The following is a 19,596-nucleotide window of genomic DNA, read 5'->3' on the forward strand; positions in this document are numbered from 1 at the left end:
GTTTAATCATAAAGGTCCCCGGGGCGAGTAGAGACCAGAGCGCTGGGCAAGCACCGGCTAAGCCTGGCACCCCGTTACCCGCTGCCTCCATCCAGTCGGGCCCGGCTGCCTGTCTTAGGGGTGCCCGCGTTTCCCCGCTGCCCGGGCCGGGGGTGGCTTCGTGGCTTCCGGGTACTGAGCAATACGCCGGGCTGGGCTGGGCTGGGATTGCCGCGGGTTGGGCTCGCACAGTGCCGGGGCTGGCAGCAGCCGCTGCCCCGGCTCCATTAGGAGGGAAGCTGCCGGCATGTCCCCGGCGCCAGGGGGCGGTGTCGCGCTAGCCCCTGCGATGTAGGGCAAAGGGGAGAGCGAGCCCAACATCCCCGGGCGGGGCCCGCCGGAGCTCGCTGCCCATTGGCGGCCGGCGGCGAGCCCCTCTCAGCGGGCTGGGGGGAGCCTAGCTTCGAGCCTGCGGCAGCAGCTGCCAGCGCGGGGGGGCGGCGGCAGGGATCCAGGGGCACAGCTGGGCAGTGCGGCGCTGGGGAGGTTCCCGTGGCTCCCCCATCTGTAACTTACCGAGGCTGGTTGCAAGGCTGTAGGTACCGGGCCTTCATTCCTGCCAGGGGGCGCCCAGCCGGATCTCTCAATCTCCATTCTCTGTGTTAAGATCCGGTCATTGCTTTTTTTATGTGTAGTAGCTCCCATGCTTTCTGGGCGGAGATAGGGGAGGGAAATCCCTGGGTCACATCCCAAACATAATAACTTTGGCAATGAAACCTTCCTCAGATAGCATGATCTGCACAGGACCATGCAACCCTGACTTACAGGAACTTGCGGGACCTCTTGGGAGGAAGGATTACTTACCTGAGATGGGGTTGCAGCCCCAACTGTATTTCTAATGTACATCACAAGACCAGGTCTTCTTAAATCACTGTTTTGATCTAATGAATATCTGACTGATGCACCCTCCACTGTACAGCTGCAATACAGCACCTTCTGATGCCTAGGCAGAGCCCACAGCTTTGCTTGCAAAATGCTGTAATTTCCTTCCCTCCAGCCCTGCTACTAGTAGCCTTCAGAAAGAGCCCTGCTACTTTTGTAACATGTTACAGGATATGCTGCAACTGACTGGGTCATGTTATGTAGCAGATTGCATTACACTCTCTATCCTCCATCATTATAAAGGTGGAAAGTCCTGTAATTCCCTTCTAGGACTAAAGAGTTCCTTATTTCCTGTTTCCTGTTCCTAATTGCAGACTGAGCCCTTTTAAATGAAGTTGAGAGGAATTAATAGGTGTAAGGATGGAGGGAAAAGACAAAACAAATAAAAAACACAGTAGAAAGAGACAATCAGCTGTGGATACTCCTGTTTATCAACTAAACAAACTTAAGTCTTAACTCAGTGGTAGAAGATTTTGTTGGGTATCTCTAAATTTGAGATAATGGATGATCCAGTTAGGATAAAATAAGAGTCCGTTCAGACTCAACTAATTTTAGCCCTAACTGAACCTTTTGTGAGAGTCAAAAAGGCTACAAATAACACCTTTAAAAGTATCATCTTTGTGAGTCTCTACACTTCCTGGTTCAGGATAGTCCATGAAGTAGGAAGTGGCAAAATATCATGGAAGAGGCTGTGCTTCATTTTCATTCCCAATTTTCCAGACTCCAGATGGCTAGCCAAAGCTTATCCAAACTTATAACCTTTAGGGTGCCTGATCTGACCATTAAACCTTTTAAAGAGATAAATTTAACCCAAAATTTAGGTTTTGTAAAATTTATTGGTGGAGACTCAATAATAGGAAATGCTATAAGAATTTTCTGGGGACAAAAACAATAGAATTTAGGTAGAAACTTAATTTGGTTCTATTAAAAATTAGCCTTAATACCTGCAGAATTAATAAAGCACAAAATCCTCTTCATATGAGTTTTGAACCATCCTTTAGAATTCTGTAACAAAGCTATCATTTTATATGATCTATATGATGGATTTAAAAAAAAAAACCCTGTAGAAAAGTTACTTTTCTGTTCACTTCTACAAGACTTCCATAAGAGGCAACTAATAGAAAATTTTTAATTCTAATGGGAAGTTTAAAAAAAGCAAATATTCTTCTGCCTTGACTGCAACCTAAACTAATTCAAAATCCTGCATGAAAACCTGAGAATGGAATTGAATGGAAACTGCCTCTAAACAAAAGTGACACTGACTGGATAATTTTCACTGTACAAGAAGATAGAAATCCAAAAAGTAAAAACAACATAAATAGTGAAGAGTAAATTGATCTTTAAAATTTTCAGGTTTAACAATTGAAGCTGTTAATACATGCAGTATGTAAAATTATTTATTTAAGCTATGGGCCAATTAAAGTGGCTAGTGACTTTTGGATGCCCATCTTGAAATAACTTACAGGGGACCTGATTTTCAAAGTTCTGAGCACACACTTTCTATAAACTATGCCCCTTTATGGTGCTCTAAGATAGCTAGTCACTTTTGAAAATCTTGGCCATGGTGTAAGATGTCTGTTAGATGTTCACCCACTGATAATTTAAACAGTCCTGCAAGAGGAAAGGCACATCTGGCTGAAGAGAAGGCAAATCAGTGTGATTCCAAATGTAATTGGAGAAAGCACATTGAAAGGTGAATTTATAGTAGTATGCATCGATCAAATTCCTTTTAAATGAGAACCAGTACAGCACCTGACTGTACCAGACATCCAAACCCGTCAAGGACCTTTGCTACAGTATCCTTCCGTAAAAGCTCACTGTACAATAATTAGTTCTATGCAAACAGCGTGGTGCAATCTTATTGACGTAATGCTTCATAGTACAATATTCTGAAGATCTGTTTATTGCCATTTATTGTTGCCTCGTCATTCAAGGTGTGCAAATCATGATGACTAATTAGAAATATTCTTATACTTTCAGGCTGGTGTGAACTGCTCTGCTCCAGCATGGGGCAGAAGGAAAGTCTTTTTCTGTTTGGTAGGAGCTGATTCCATGAGAGCAGGGGAGAGGAGTCTTCCTCTTGGACCTTTCTTTATTTGGAGGGGTGGGGGATGACTTGTGTGCTTTACATAAAGCTGCAACTACTGGCCTTTTAAAAAATTAAGAATCGTTTTATAACAGTGGTGTTAGGGCATGTTCAAACGCAAGCTGCTTTTCATGTCCACAGTGATGACACACTGTTGCTTTCGTAGGGGGAAGCTGTCTTGTGTGGTCATGGTGTGGCAATGATTTATGCAAAATAGCCTTTGGAATGAAAGAAATCAGCTGTGCAGAAAGGACAGAGTATGGGACAGGGACTTAACTTCCAGGATCTGTTCCTGGTTTGTGTAACAGGATGGCTTGACCCTTTAAGGGCTAGAAGCCTGGGGCCAGCCAATCCTAGTTAGGAAGAAGACACACCTGTGCCAGGGATCAGGTGATTGCCCTATAAGGAGCAGCAGGAAGCTGCGGAAAGGGGATGATGCAATCTTCAGAAAGAAAACTAGAGGATGCTGTGGCTGGCAGTGAGCAGCTCCTGCGGGAGACCCTTGACCATGGAAGGGTTTGAGCCTGGAAGTCAGACAGCGGACTCCATAGGTGTCAGAAGGAAAAGAGTCTGGTCTGGCCATGGCCTGCAAAAGCAGGAATGGCCCCAGGCAGGAAGGCTGGCATTGGATGAGAAACTTTTAGGGGTTTTTTGTTAGATGATTTGATGATAAACCTGACAGAAGGAGGGGTATTTTTGATCACAAAGCCGCTGGGTGACTGAGGGGTTCAAGAGGGCGAACAGTGGGGATGCTTTCGGGGCTGCCCTGGAGCCAGTGGGGCCCCTGGGAGGAGGCCATGCATTGACATCCTGCCACTTGCTTCCTGTGACCTTGAGCAAGTTAGCCTTCCTGTGCTGCAGATCCACTGTGTGCTGTGCTGATGCTGATCCATGCCCCATGTATTGAGGGGCTTCATTCAGTGCTGCTTTTGAGGTCTGCAGCTGGAAAGTGCCAAGCTCTGCAGCAGAAGTCTGGTCCAGCTCCATCCAGTTCATTTGCTGGAAAAGATTCCCATTGGATTAACTGGGAGTTGGATTGAACCACTGATAAGGCGAGGGAGCTGCTCCACAGCTGTCCAGCCACCTCCAGACCTGTCTAAGGCATATAGGGCAACCCGTGTTTTCTGCTTCTTCCAAACCTGCCACAGGTTGTAAAGACAGGGCCCTGATCCTGCCATACAGCTAAGGCTGGCAGGGACCACTACAATCCATTCACAGAGAGCAGCTTTCAGGAGTGAAGTCATAGGCTTCATGTGCACAGGACAAATGAGTGTGTCTAAGAGCTGCATTAAAACCCAGTTATGGCCAAAAAAGGCTGAAATTCCATGGGGCTGGCCAGTGTGAATGGCTTATCTTTTGATTAGCCCAGTCTGGCCCCATCCACTGTTGGGCTTGGTCCTACTTACATTTAAGTCCGTGTCAAAACTGCCATTGGCTCCAGGCCTGCAGGATCAGATCTGCGACAGCCAAACTGTATTTAATCTAGTTCAGCCACCACTGCATATAAATGGCTTTAGCTGTAAAATAGTTCTGCTCTGTGTGGAAGGAGCCAAGATCTCCTTCTGTGCTTGCTTCCTAGAATCAGGAGAAGGGAGGGGAGAGGTTTAGGAATGGTACTGAATCTCTGGGAGCCTAGGTAGGTTTGCCACCTACAAGATGCAGAAAACCCTGTCACAGGCCACCCCAAACAAAAAGGGTCCTATTGCCAACCCTACCAGAGAGCCTTCTTGGGGTCCATACCACTTCCTGGAGCCTTCAAGGGAATACCTATTGTCCCCTCCTAGGAGGAGCCACCGCCTCCCTCACCCCACTCCTTGACCAACAAGCAGAATGGACCCTGGCACCAAGAAGAGCCACCATGGTTTCTGCAGGTGAGGGCCTGCCCCGTAGAGGGAAGGGACCAGGGTACGAGCTGTGCTCCCAGCCATGATCTGCATAGCCAGTAGTTTCATGATCACTACGGGCATCTCCCAAAAAACCAGGCACATTACATCTTTTGACTGGCCATGAGCAAAGCAGTACAAAAACTAGCCAGGCCAGGTGGCAATGCTAGGTCCAGAGCCATCCTGCCACATGTTTTCAGTGTGGGTGGGAGCACATGGTGGTTTGTGCCTTACCCAGCATAATGGGGCCAGATCATTACTGGGTGCAGTTGTATTAACCACAGTGAGCCCCACCTTGTGCCCCCTTTAAAGGGGAATGTATTACATAGTAGAAAGTAAATGCAGTCACGCGCACACAGCCTCCTGTTCAGTGCTCTCGAGTTAGCAGTGGGTAACAGCATGGGTGCTCAGCCTCTGCCTGCTGGTATTCTCGGGTTACGTTGGTACGGTGCCCTTAAAGGGACACACCATTTCAGTGCCTAGCATTAGCACCGGCTGAACATCAGAACATGCTGCAGGAGCATGGGGTGTCGGCAGGCATGGTAGCTGGATGCCATGCCTGGCACTCAGGAGTGCGAGGTGAGAAGGGGAAGCATGTATTGCTGGGGAAGGGGATTTCTTTCCTCTCTGAACCTATACGGACGGGATGTGGCCCCTTTCTACATAAGCTCAGCAACACAGATAAAGAAGTGCCTGTGAGAAAAAGGAACAAAGTGAGCAGTTAAAGGAATCATTATAAACCTGTCTGAAAACCTTAGCTTCTGCCTGAATCCCATGCGATATGTGCCCTGTGCATCATGAATGGTGTGTGCATGTGCTCACATGCTCCACCCCTTCCTTGTCAGTCTCAGGCCACCAGCTGCCTGCAGCCCTTCACCAAACTCAAGTGAGACCTTTGTCCAGAGCCCCCAAAGGTTGACTTCCTATGTAGGCTCAGTGTCCTCTTCATCCCCATCCTCCCAGCCCTTTGGGTGTATGTCCTTGTCCCTCAGTGTGTTTGGGGAGATGGGCTTGGGCTGCAGGTGATGGCTCCTAGCCCTGGTCAGCTGGGCTTGAGAGAACTAGCTGTACCCAGAGCTACTCACTTCTCACAGTGCCTAGTATCTCTGGTCTTTGTGGTGTCAAAAGGCACTAGGACCTGCTTCTCTTAAGGCCTGGCATCTCTGAACTGAAAGGATAACCATTACCGATACTTCCACAGGGTAAAATTCACCCCTGTGCAGATTGTGCACCACTGGGGATGTCTATCTTATGGACTTCTGTGCTTTAGAACTTGTACGGATCCTCTTGATACCAGCTTCTGCTCCTTGATTTTTGCAAGCCAGCAGGCACTGAATCTGGTATGAGTTAGAGCAGCTTAGGGGCTGCTCTAATTTATGCCAGCAGCATATGGACCTTGTATCAGCTGTAGACTGGGGTAGCAGGGTGGAACTCAGTCCTGTCCTTCCCCCACTGAATTACTCTTTGATGTGCCCCTTGTGCCAGGCTGGGGGCAGAGTGATTGGCACAGAACCCAGCTCTGATATCTTTACACTAGCTGATACCCCTGCTGCCAGGGGAATTCTCGGCTGGCCACTCAACCCAGAGCCTGGCTTCTTTTATGCAGATGGAGAAACTGGCCCTGTTTCAAAAAGTGGTGCTTGGAGCTCTGCAACAATCATGCAGTGTTTCCTTCCTTAGCCCAAAGCCCCTTTGAAATCCAGGAGAAGCTGCCCTCGCTGAGGAGGGCCTGAGTCTTAAAACAGAACAAATCCCCCTCTCCCCATCTGTTGCATCACAACTGAGTGCACCCTACAGATGCAGGGCCAGATGTGCTGGTATGCTCCAGCTGCTCTGTCACTTGAGCAGTGCAAAGCTACCAGTGACTGGCCTTGAACATACTTTTCACCATTCATGCCCTTTGTTTGTCTTTTGCATTTTACTCAGCCTAGTCAGTTTCTCTTTACATAGGCTCACACATGGCACAGCTAGAAGGGACTGTTAGGATAGCCTAGTTGGACCTCCTGCATAATACAGGCCAGAGGACTTCATGCAGCAATTGGATGACCACTTGTGACTGAACTAGAGCAGATCTGTTGCCGTTCATTGTTGCACCCAGGTTCCCATGTTAGCATTGGGCTGCAAACACAGCAGAGGACTATTCCAGTGGAAACACTGCTGCTGTTTGCATTTCATAAAACCAGTACAACCCCCTGCTCTAAAATCAACACAAGTGCCCATATGATTAGACAAGGGAGGACTGGGAGACTTGCATTTTACCTGCTTTGGGAAGGTTCTGGGAAAGCTTTAAATGCTGAGCTGCCTCTCATGTTCCATCATTCCTGTTTGCTGGTGGATGCAGATCTCATGACTTAATTGAGGCATCTCGTTAACTGTTGCTGGGTAACTTGAGATGGTAACCTCATTGGCTATCCAGGCTCATACTTGCTACCCAATGAAATCAGCCACTGGTAATTAAAGTCAGGCAATTAAAAAGTGGGTTCAGTATCCCCCTCTGAAAAGAGGGCAGGGAAATGAAGGGGACCAGGCCATGGAAGGAGGCTCTGCTTCCAACTGAGCTGTGAGGAGAAGTGCAGAGTCAGAAGGACAGAGACAAGACAGGTGGCTAAGCCAAGAGCTGTGCAGGAGAGGGCTCTTGAAGCTGGGCTGCCGAGAGGAAGGGATGAGGGACCTGAGCTGTGGCTTGTGAATCAATCTGTGGGCGGATTAACGAGGAAGGCAGTTTCAAGGAGGATTTTGACATGAGTAAGGGCCCAGAGGGGTTGTTCCAGGGCTGCAGGGGTGATGTAAGCAGGCAGAGGGCATAGCTAGTGTCTGGGGAGCCAAGATTGGCAGATGCTGTAGAGCAGAGTTCCTGTGGTTAAGGCAGAGGAGGAGCAGGTGTCTTGTGCACAGGCCTCGGTCATGGTCTGACCCCTGCAGGTCCTTTCTGAGCAAAAAAGTAATTGCAGTTAATTGTAAAAAGAAAAGGAGTACTTGTGGCACCTTAGACTAAATTGTGGCTCTCAGACTGAGTCTCCCATGTGACCAGGCTCTGGGTCCTGGCTCTGTACAATACAGGGGTTGGGGTGGAGCTGGATCATCACCCTACTACGCCCCCGGCAGATGCACATGACCTAGGTTAAAGGTTTGGAATCTCTAACAAGGGCACACTGAGATCTGGCAAACCTGCATGGCTGTTTCAGCAAACTCTGCCCTCCACCAAACCAGCATTGCTTCAGAGAGCGGGTGTGAAGAAATCAAAGAGAGGGCTTTTAATTTCACATGGCTATTCCAAAGCTCATCAGCCCAGCCTGTGAAAAGTGGATCCCAGTTTTCTGGGTACAGCCACCAGGCTGAGCTACTGGTGACTTTCCTGCCTGGATCAATGGGCCATTCATGGAGGTGTCCAATTACCAGCCTGCGCAGACACTCCCTACCCCCACCCTCCCACTTCCTCCAAACAAACTGCCAATTGTTACTCTAACCCTAGGCAGGGGAGAGGTAGTGGGAGAGGACTTGCCAAGTAGCTGTAGGCATTGAGCGTTGCATAAATGCAGGGATTTTGCTGAGTAACTGAACTATACTGACAGATTGTTGTTTGCCTCGGCTGAACCAGGCTGCAAGTGCAACCCTGCGTTTGCTTTCCTTTCAAACTTCAGCCCTGATGTCATGGCATTACCCCTTCTCCTGCCCAAGTGATGGGGCCTTCTGATGCATATCCTCTGGGAGGAGAGAGGACCTTGACTCTGGAGGATGGGTACTGCTCCCTAGAATGGATGTACTGTTTGTCCCAGCCCCAGTTCATAAACAGTAGGTTTCTGGTACTCAGCTCTGCAGAGATTTAAACTAGTGAACGCCAATACCTGATACTTATCTTACCTACACAAGCTTAAAGCCAGAGTAACTCCATGGAGGTCAATACAGTATCACTATTATTTATTTAGCATATGCATAGACTAGCCAGGCGATGGCATCTTCAGAGGCCTGATGCAGTTCTTCTAGGCTACCACTGAACCTAATTGTCAGGCATTCATCAACAATGTGCGTCATGCAACAAAGGGCTGTCACGAAAGCCCCGGCAATACTGCCTGCACAGGGACCTTGCCCTGCACGCCCAGGTTAGAGGGCAGGCCCATGCCTATGGCCCAGTGCCTGGAATCCCACAATTTCAGCATTTGCTTTAAAAAAAAAAAAGTTCAACCTCTGGATTGAAAGAAAAGTTTGAAAACTTGACCTGAGTTTCCTTAGACTGTAAGGTCTTTGGGGCAGAGGCTGTCTCTTCTGTTAGTACAGCACCTAGCACAGTGGGATTCTGGTCCATCACCAGGGCTTTTTGGTGCAACTGCAATTAATAAATGACTAATAGCCTGAAACAGTAGCCCCAGCTATCTTAACTCTGAAGAAGAGACCACAGCCACAGTATGGTGATCAGGGCTCCCATCTGAGGTGTGCCAAGGGTCCTGGATTGTTTAGTTCAGGCCTGTATCCTTTTAAGTGAGAGGAGATTCAGGCTCCCCATCTTTCCCAGGAAACTGCTTTTTGTAATATGATACATACACACGTATATATTAACCCCTGAAAGATCTGGTCAGACACTTTGCTGTAGAAAATGGGTGGATTTAATCTAGAATTGCATTGATGGAACAAGTAAGGAAATGCTAACAAGGGATACCCTTTATGGGATACTAACTCAGTGGGCCAAATCTGTCTTCATGTCAATCAGTGCAACTCCACTGCAACTTGTGAGCTTGCATGGGTGGACTTTGGATTTTTTTATTCACTATCCATGCCCCAATCTGCAAGCTTCTCTACTGGGGGCTACTTTTCTGAGTAGGGAGAGAGCTGGGGGATGACTGCTCTGCTCTGTTCAGCCTCTCGCTCAGTAGTGGATACGCTGGAAGCCAGGAGAAGATGAGCCCTAAATCTCCTGGCTCGTTGCAGATGGGAAGGGGGCAGGGAAGGGTGTACAAGTCTTGTACGTGCACAGCCGCTGCCCAGTTGAGATCCAGAGGACTGGATCCTAAAATGGTTCAGGTCAGGAGCCAGGTGGGTGACCTGGACCGGGGGCTGCCCCCACAGTCCTACATTGGAGAGAGGAGCATTTCCCAACCTGACCGCATGTTTCTCTTGAAGCAGATGACAGCTCGCTTGATGCTGGCGGTGGGAGGAGCAGTGCTGGGCTCCCTGCAGTTTGGCTATAACACTGGAGTCATCAACGCCCCTCAGAAGGTAAGGGGGAAAGGCTTGGTGTAAGTACAAACATTCTCTGCTGTACTCATGCTTCCCCGTGCTTGTGCTTTGCAGCCTGTCCTCTCACAGGCAGACATACACACAGCACACATCCATCGCACACCCCACAACATGAAACCTCTCAAACTGCAGCACATCCCCACACATGGAAACAAGCTGCCATGCACGTGCACACGTGGAGAGTGACGCATCCATCATTGTAACACAACACTTGCATGCTGCAACACAATGTGAATACTTGCACACTCCAAAACCACTCCACACATGAAAGCACACACCGACACATACTACCCCCCCTCCAAGCTCCGCTAAAATAGCACATCCTGTTAAACAGCTTACTGACGCTAATGAGATTTATTAAGCAGTTATTTGGCTGTTGCCAGGAGCATTAGTTTCCTCTTTGTTTACTATTTTGTTAAAGAATTCTGGGAAAGTTATTACATAAACTGACCTCTTCTCTTGACTAATGAGAGAGGCCCTAGCAATGCAGATCAGACCAGCATCCGAGCCTTCCCAAATTAGTTCAGACTCGGGGCTTGGATTTGGGACCCTTTTCTAAGGGTATGTTTACATTGCAGTTAGATACCCGCGGCTGGTCCATGCCAGCTGACTTGGGTTCATGGGCAGAGAGGACCCATGCCTGTGGATAGTGGGGGTTGGGGGGGCAGAGTGAGGGCAGCTGGTGTCAGCAGTGTTACTGAGCATGCTCAGTACAAACCAAACAGCAAATCTGCATGTGTTGTGATGTCATTGTCGTTCCCCCCCCACACACACACATTCCCTCTGCTCATGGTGCTTGGGCTAAGGGGCTGTTCAATTTGACATTTGGATTCTGGGACCCTCCCACCTCCACTAGGGAAAGTGATGGAGGAGCCTGTAATGTAGATGGGATTCAGGAGTTCTTAGAGCCAGCTCAGAGCAGGTCTGGACAACACTGAGCATTGCCTAGATAGGTCCCACTGGTTGAGCTGCCTTGGTAGTATGATGCCTTTGGGCTGGGATAAAGAATCTGTTTAAAAAAAAAAAAGCAACCCACCAAATAGTTGCTTTGAAGCAGGATGAGTTTGACAGCCTTTGGTTCAGCCCACAGGGAACCTGATCTCTCCAGCTGCACAGGTGCTGATGATGGGGATTACCTACACTTTATTGGTGTCTCTTACCCTTATATGTGTTCCTTCTTGTCTGCTGCTTAGCAACCACCCCTGCCCTCCTGCACTGCCCTTTTAGATCAGCTGTCTGCGTATTTGGTCAGCTGAGTCATACCAGATCTGCATCCTCATGCTGAGACTATTACAACAAGGGTGGCAAGAGACTCCCTGTGAAAAGGGATCCTCTAAAGCAGGGGTAGTCAATAGGCAGACCCCAAGCCAAATCCAGAGATGCTTTTGAATGGACCCCAACATCTTAATCTTATTTACTTATTGTTACAGAGGTGTGAAAAATGTTTCTCTGGAGTCTGGACTTTGACAAAAATCAGACTACCCCTGCTCTAAAGCCAGATTCCATTAAATCTGCTGTCCTTGAGGGCTGGGGATGACATATTGCCCAACCTTCCTTCCTAGCTAGCTAGCTTGCAGGGGCAGGGTATTGATACCAGTTTCAGAAATACTGGGCTTTCACTCACACTCCTGATTTTTACTGATGTGAGTAAGGATGGAATCTGTCAGGAAGTATGGCACCAAGGTACCCCATTATCTCCTAGCAGAATACAACTAAATCCCAATAGCGTCCACAGGGTTACTTGTATCCTACAGGTTTCAGAGTAATGGCCGTGTTAGTCTGTATTCGCAAAAAGAAAAGGAGTAGTTGTGGCACCCTAGAGACTAACCAATTTATTTGAGCATAAGCTTTCGTGAGCTACAGCTCACTTCATCGGATGCATACTGTGGAAAATACAGAAGATGTTTTTATACACACAAACCATAAAAAAATGGGTGTTTATCACTACAAAAGGTTTTCTCTCCCCCCACCCCACTCTCCTGCTGGTAATAGAGACTGGGAATGGTTGAGTCATTATAAAAAGTAACCTATTTCCCCTTGTTTATTCCTCCTCCTCCCCCCTTCCCCCCACTGTTCCTCAGATGTTCTTGTTAAACCCTGGATTTGTGCTGGAAATGGCCCACCTTGATTACCATACACGTTGTAAGGAGAGTGATCACTTTAGATAAGCTATTACCAGCAGGAGAGTGGGGTGGGGGGAGAGAACTTTTTGTAGTGGTAAACACCCATTTTTTCATGGTTTGTGTGTATAAAAACATCTTCTGTATTTTCCACAGTATGCATCCGATGAAGTGAGCTGTAGCTCACGAAAGCTTATGCTCAAATAAATTGGTTAATCTCTAAGGTGCCACAAGTACTCCTTTTCTTTTTGTATCCTACAGTGCAGGACACTACAAGTGTTGGGGATGGAGCCTGGGAGAAGATGCCTAGGAGACAGATAGGGCACTCTCCCCGAAGTGGGGGGAGGGAAGTAATGCCAAAGAAACCAGGATGGGGTCCTGCTCTGAGTGGATCATCACCAAGGGTGGGGTGGAGTTCTGACACCTTTGTGTGTTTGGTGTCCAGTGACAAAGCCCTATTGGCAGTCAATAGGAGCTGAGAACGAATTCACTTAGGTGACTGTGAAAATCCTACCGATCACTTTCATTCTGGCATCTAATGTGCACACTGGAGATTCAAGAAACTTTTAGAAAAAGCTCTGACATATTTCTCCCACATGCCAGACTCAGCTGTTTTCAGGGCCCCAATGTCTCAATCTGAAACATCTGTGTCTGCCATGAAGGACAATCCACCCCCACCCTGATGATCACACCTGCTGCCCAAAGGCAGACAAAAGACAAGCCTTGAACTGATGCTGCTGGTCAGCTTGAAAAGGACCAGGCATTCCAGGGCCATGGAGAGAATTAAAACATCAAAGCATCTGTGTACAATTCCAAATAATTAATAATACAGAGGTAGAATTTGTGCTGTAGGAATATTAAGCCTATTGCAGGAGGGATCAGCAGGCCAGCTGCACAGTGGCATGATTTGAATTACAAACAAGGCCCTGTTACTCTGAAACAGCTCAAAGAGGTTAACAAAAAAGCTCCTTTTAGAAACTTTCTAATACTTGTAAACAGTGTAGAAATTTGTAATGACTTAATCCATTTTCACCTCAAATTAATATGGATCATCTAGCTAATTAGGAGACTGCAAGAATGTTTTTTATTGCAACATGCAAAGTACAGTTGAGCTAGGAAACTTGTTTTGGGGGGAGTTTAACCCCTTTCACACCAAGGTCTAGGCTATAGTCTTGCAAGAGCAGAACTAGTGTTTTGAACAATTCTCTGAAGAGGCAAAAGCACTGGCTATGTGCTAAATTACTATTCCATGTTGCAGCTAAACATACAGAGTGTGACTCTACACGAGGGATTTAATCCTGTGAGATGCTGAAGAGCCGGCTATTCCCAGTGAAGTCTGTGGCTCAGTGTTCACTGACAGTCTGTATGATGCATGTCTTGCTACTGAGTCTCCTTTCTCTTGCCTCTGTAAATCTGAACTAACTCAGCTGATGTCATCTTGGTGTCAAACCAGTGTGAAACCAAAACTGGGGCCCCTGGTAGAATTCCAGTCTGCCTTCTAGTTCTCTCCTGGCCTGGACACTTTGTTGGGGGAAAGGGGCTCATGAGACATTGCTCTGCAAAATGAGCTCTTGTTAAAGGGATTATGGGTCTGAAGCTTGGGAAATCCAGGCAGCCCTGCTGGGCTGGGCCTGTATTGGAGAAGCTGTGTGTTCTGCAGGGTTTAGATGGACACAGTGCTTAATTTGTTCCAGGGCTAAGCCCTGGCATCTCTGAGCTTGAGAGTTCATAGCCCCAGCACCTCTGCATTTGCTGTGTCAGTTATGAATGTAAAAAATATTGCTTGAGCCCCAGCACCTCTTTCCTTGCAAATTAAGAACTGGTGGCCAGTTGTTGCAGGGACAGGCTGGCCCTGCCTTTCACTGGCATTTTCATTAGTGATTTATGGCTAGTGTTCTGGGACCCACCAGAGACTAATTGATGGCAGCTTCTATGTTGTTGGCTGCAGATCCATCCCAACTGAGAGCAGAGGAGCAGCCTCCCCTGTCCTGCAGAGCCACAGTAGAGGGAGGGCATGGCTGTGAAGGAGAGATCTAGAGCAGCCCAGCTGCAGAGTCCTACCTGAGTTAAGAGTCCTCCTCGTGTGCCTCACTAGGACTTTCGGGGTGCACCTCATGGTTCTCCATGCTGCAGCGAGCTGAGCTGCTCTGTGATGGAGAACTTTTGTCCTGCTGGGCACATGAGAGGAGTTGTGGGAAGGCTCTGGCAGACTCATTGCAAAGAGGGCAGATTACTAGCCTGAGTGGAAGTGGAACCTGGGCTCTAACCCACCCCGGAAGTCCAGCCAACATGCCTGTGCTGAAAGGCTGTTGTGCATGGCCATGGCAGGGGTATAAGAGCTTGGGCTTACAGCTGCGGTGAAGAGATCCTGTAACAGATTCCTACTAAGAAAGTAAGTTTTTGATGCTACCCCACCCTGCCCACAGGAGGCCTTCACTCCTCCCAGCTGGAGGGCATTGGCAAAGGCACCTGCATCCAGACTGTTAGAAGCAATCATATCTGGTACTTTGCACAGGGGAGGGTGTGAGGTGGAAGCCTAGGATGGACTGTAGAAACTCGGAGTCTCAGCAGGGGTTTATTCCCCATAACCTCAAAGTCATTGCTTCCCAGGATAGAGTTCCCCATCATGTAGGTAGGGCCTGACTTCTTTGTTCCTAGATGTAGAAATTCTCATTTAGCCACATCAAAACACATTTGGCTTGCACCCAGCTGATTCAGAGTGATCTAGATTGCTTAAGTGACCTGTCCTCTTCATTATTTATCACTCCTCTATTTGTCATCTGCAAACTTTATTGGTGGTGGTTGTTTTCTTCCAGGTCATTGGTGAGCCGAGCAGCTCATGGGATTGTTCTTTGACCCTGCAAAGATTAAAGTAAAAGCACTTACACAAAATGGGATACGTTTGGGAAGTTAATTCCCAATAGGTTACCCATGGCCTTGGGCAGGGCATACAGTGAGGTTATATTAGGAACATTCCCCATAGCCCATCCATGCTACTTTGCAGAGGGTGTGTGGGGTGCATCCCCCACAGGCCATGCGTACTAATCCCATGGAGGTGTGCACAAAGGGCCATGGGAAGTCTGAGTAATTCGTTCCTTATGAAGAGGGTTTGGCTCATTTTTATTTAAATGATGCATTTGGGGGGTTAAATTCTGCCCCATGGGGAAGGAGGGAAGCAGGACTTAACCAAATCCATGGATGTTAATTACCCTCCCTGGGTTTCTTTGTGTCCTGACCCTATAAAATCCTCTGTGGAGCTAGTGTCCCAGACACCCCCCCCTTTAGCCAGCTTTGCACTGGCCCCCCAAGCTGGGCTCAGGAGCTCAGTCACGTGGGCGCATCATGGAGCTGGAGACTTCACAGGCCTGCTGGGGTGTGGGGAGGCAAGATAGCTGGGGTCCAGTGTCTGGGAGATGGGGGCCAGGGCCCTTCACCTGGCAAGTGGACTTGGGGCCTGTATTTTATACCTGAGAGGAGGAGCTGGGATGGGAGTGAGGGTTAATCTCCTGTTGCTAGGAGAGCAGGGAGCACTGGGGAGGGGGAGAGGAGAGGTCAGGGCTGTGTCAGGGAGAGGGGGGATGTGGAGCAGCAGCAGTTTGCTGTGGGGCCTCCCAGCTGCTTGGGCTCTCAGGAGCTATTTCCCTGTGAGTGGCCTGGCCCTGGCTGTTCCCTGGTGCCAGCGCACAGGGGCCCAGGTGCAACTGGGCTCACTCTTCTTCCCTAGGCATGGGATGGGGGTCTCTACTGCCCTCCCCCTTCGGTGGGCACAGATGGGGGCTGTTCTGTGCCATGCCATGCCATTCCATTGCACTTGGCACTCCAGGGATGAGATGGGGGGGCATGAACTTTGTCAGCCTTTCTTCCCCTTGGCCGGCCTTGATGCCGTTCACGGTGTGTGTTTGCGGGGGGAGGAGTACCAGTAAACCACTGCACAGCACTGGCCAGCCTGAGTCCCCAGCGGCAGCGAGGCTGAGATACTGGGCAGTTTGGGGTTGGGATACAGAGCCAGTCGGTGTGAATGTTGTCTGGGCTCCTAGTAGAGGAGGAGTTGTTGGTGACTGGTGGGGAGTGAGTGAGCAAATCCCTAATGGACAAATACTCCCAGCGCACGCCCTGCATCATTGCTGGCCAAGAGTTTAATGGGCTATTGAGGCCAAAGCCCCCTCTCACCTGAAGAGACTGGGGCTGATCCCCATGGACAGAGCATGGTGCAAGCTTATGTAACTCACTGGCAAAGTGTGGGTCGTGCCCACTGCTGCCCAGTGGCTGAGCTGCTAGAGGAGAATAACCTATGACAGCTGCCAACCAGTGGAGTTGCTTTGTTGGCTCAAGCGGTAGAGATCAGTGCTGAAGTTCTTGGGTTTCAAAGCCTCTGGTAGTTACACGTGTGCTGCCTGCTGGTGCTGGTTTGCAGGGCCCTTGGGCCGCCCCCTTTCACCAGGCTGCATTCAGATTTCAGCCTCCAGGCCACCCTGGGAAGCTGCTGGCCTGCGTCACACCCTGCACACAATGTTGCCCAGGCTTCTGATGAGCTTGTTTTGACCATAGAACAATGGTCAAGATGACAATGGCTGCAGCAATTGGGATTCCTGGCACTGCTGTGCCCATAAACACACCTGCATGCTTCAGCCGTGCAGGAGCAAAGCATGGCTGGTCACTAGACAGCCTCCAAGGGTAGGGCAGGCGCTAGGAACAGGGAGACTCAATGAGAACTGCTGCTCTTTAAAATGACCCTCTGTATTTAGGGACAGCCCAGGAACTTGGCAAACTGAAGCATTGTCCCTGCTCTCCAGGAGGCGCCAGCCTGGGATCACTGGTATTGTAGCTAATAGTCTGAGTACAATGAGGATGAGGGAGTGAAATGCTGATCTACAGCTAGACCCCGTCAGGTGCTGGCGGAGCTCCAGCAGAGACAGTTAGGTGAGATCTTATAAAGTGGATCCTCAACTAGCTGGAATTGGCTGCATTTCATGGGGTGGCGTTAGTGGTATAAATGGAGCAATGTTGACTTACCCTAGCTGAGGATCTGGCCCTCAGACTTCCCAAAACTAACTTCGTGCTGGAGGAGAGCAACAAAACCCACATCCGTGCAGATCTTCAAGGCAAACACTGGGGGATGAATATCTGCTGTGCTGTCACTTAAGAGCCCCCTCCTCTCTCCTGCGCTGCCCCCCCTTCAATTGCTGAAACAGCTTCTACTTAATTCCTTGGGGTGTTGGGGGAGAAGGGGTGTAATACAGGCTGGACTAGGTATTTGAGAAATATGTAGGGGAGTGTCTCTGCCCTGGACATTGCATAATCAAAGTGGCTGATCCTGCTCTCACAATCGGTGCCAGTGAGCCATTCAGCTCATGTGGACTGAAGGAGGGAGGGGGGAGTGCAGAGATCCAAGTCAGTTCTCTCCCCCTCTCCCCTCCGCCCTTTCCATTGCTCACTGGATGCCTGGGGGTGAAGTTCACCAGATCACAGCTTCACTTGTCCCCCTGAAATTGCAGAGCCCCTATGGCAAATGGGACCTGTGGCGTCAAAGCTTTTGAACCAAAGATTTTGTAGGCAGGCAGCAGGAAAGCTGAATGGGGCACCGCTCCCCTCTAGCCTAGTGTATCTCTCTTTCCAATTGAGGAACAGCTCCTCTCCCACCTGCAGCCCTTTTGCGACCAAGGAAGGAGCCTGATGGTTTACTAGAGAGATGTATTAATTTCCCTGCCTTCATAGCCGATAACGGGGTAACCCTGATGCCCCTGCTTGGACTGGCTTGGTTGCTCTCCAGCAAAACTGGACTTTCTTTTCTTCTTGCTGTATGTAAATGGAGGCCAATTGCCAAAGACACCCTGGCCTTTATGTTGCTGACACTGAAATCAGCTTCCTGTATTTTAATTTTTGTGTAATTCATCCCTGGGCTGTTTACATCCCAGTAGGGCCAGACACTTCTTCCCCCCCAAACACATGCCTCAGTCAGGTTACCACTGCCCCAGCACCTGCCCTGCTCACCTGGCTCCTCCTCCCCAGTGACTCTCCTGCTCCCCCATCCTTAGCAGCAGTCACCCCAGCTCCCAAATAATCCTCCCCCTTCCTGCAGCAAGCTGTAGGACCCCCTTTCCCTTCCTTGACACAGCAAGGACCCACCTTGTGTTCTCACCTGCTGCACCAAACTCCATCCCCTCCCTACTGCCACCCCCAGCAGTATTTTCTGCCAAACTTCAACCAGTTCATAGCCCACCCCCAATCTCCCAGCAGTGAGTGCAGGATTGCCACTGCAGTATGTTTCCCCATGTTTTTGTGAAGTATCATGCTGCATGGAGTAGGGGCTTTCCCCCTTTAATAGATCAGTCAGAGTCTTCTGCTGTTAGCTTAGCTCTTCCTCCTAACATAACAGGGTTTGGAATAGACCAAGCACGGATGCAGCTCAGAGGTCACTGGGATCTCAAATTACATCAGTTTTCCCCTAAATTCTCTCTCCAAAGTATTTGTTTCTGCTGCTGGATCTGAGCAGCCTCTCTGAAATGGAACAGCACACGTGTTCCTCCCCTGCCTTAAGCTGTTTGTGAATTAGCCACCTTGGCTGCTGCAAGAAAAGTGCAAAACCTGAACTCGGACCTTGCCAGAGGCAGGAGAGAAGGAAACTATGTCCAAACTGGCCTTTTGCAATCTATTTGTAATTACACAGTCCATTGAAGTCAATGGGAGCATTGGATCAGGTCCATAATGGATAAGTACAATTATATGCATGGAAGGGGAAATTGTGAACATGTGATAATGAAACAGGCTCCAACACATAGATCTGCACCTGTACTTCCATTAGAACCCTGTTCAGCTGGTCTGGCACTTTGAGAAGAAATATCTTTATAAGCTGAAATCTAGTGGAGGATCCAGAGTCTTATAATTGGAATCAGATTTGTTCCTTTTGGGGGGTACTTTCTTTCCCTCTGTTTGAGAAGAGCAGTAAATCCACAGTTTCTGACATTCACTCTGATTTTTAGAGGGATGCTGTCAACTTGTAATCTAGTCTACTTCAAAAATGACCCGTAGTTACATTTGCTGTGCCTGCCTCAGAATCCTGCTGGCAATCTTTGTAGTTACACAAACGAAGTTACCCCTCTCCCGACCTGGGACAGTGACTGTCTGCCCTGTTTAACCCTCCTCGGGATCAGGGATGTAATTGATTGACCTGCTGCCATTCTGCCAAGTGTGTTAGGCACCTCTCCCTTCTCTCTCCCCTCCAGAGGATCCCAGCTCCACCCACCAACCCAAGAGACTCCCTGAGATTTCACATTCTGCCATGCAGACCCTGTGCAATTCACCTTCCCATCAGTAAACCTCTCCTTTCTCTGTATTCATATTCCTGCCTGTCTGC

General features: G+C 48.9%; 1 protein-coding gene across 3 annotated transcripts in view; it reads left to right on the top strand.

Annotated features, from left to right (window-relative positions):
* The window catches only part of SLC2A1 (solute carrier family 2 member 1), a 37,978-nt gene that overhangs the window by 3,641 nt on the left and 14,741 nt on the right, over nucleotides 1-19,596 (top strand). For 2 of the 3 annotated variants that reach the window (XR_007353277.2, XM_048824913.2), the window contains exon 1: nucleotides 9,883-10,101. Coding sequence is in view for 2 of the 3 variants with exons in the window: in XM_048824913.2 (XP_048680870.1) it covers nucleotides 9,898-10,101 (204 nt within the window). In the remaining variant the exon portion in view is untranslated. Of the gene's footprint in view, nucleotides 1-9,882; nucleotides 10,102-19,596 lie in introns of those variants that run through there. The other variant, XM_048824914.2, reaches the window with a different exon arrangement.

Source organism: Caretta caretta, chromosome 18, assembly GCF_965140235.1.
Source record: "Caretta caretta isolate rCarCar2 chromosome 18, rCarCar1.hap1, whole genome shotgun sequence".
NCBI lineage: Eukaryota > Metazoa > Chordata > Testudines > Cheloniidae > Caretta > Caretta caretta.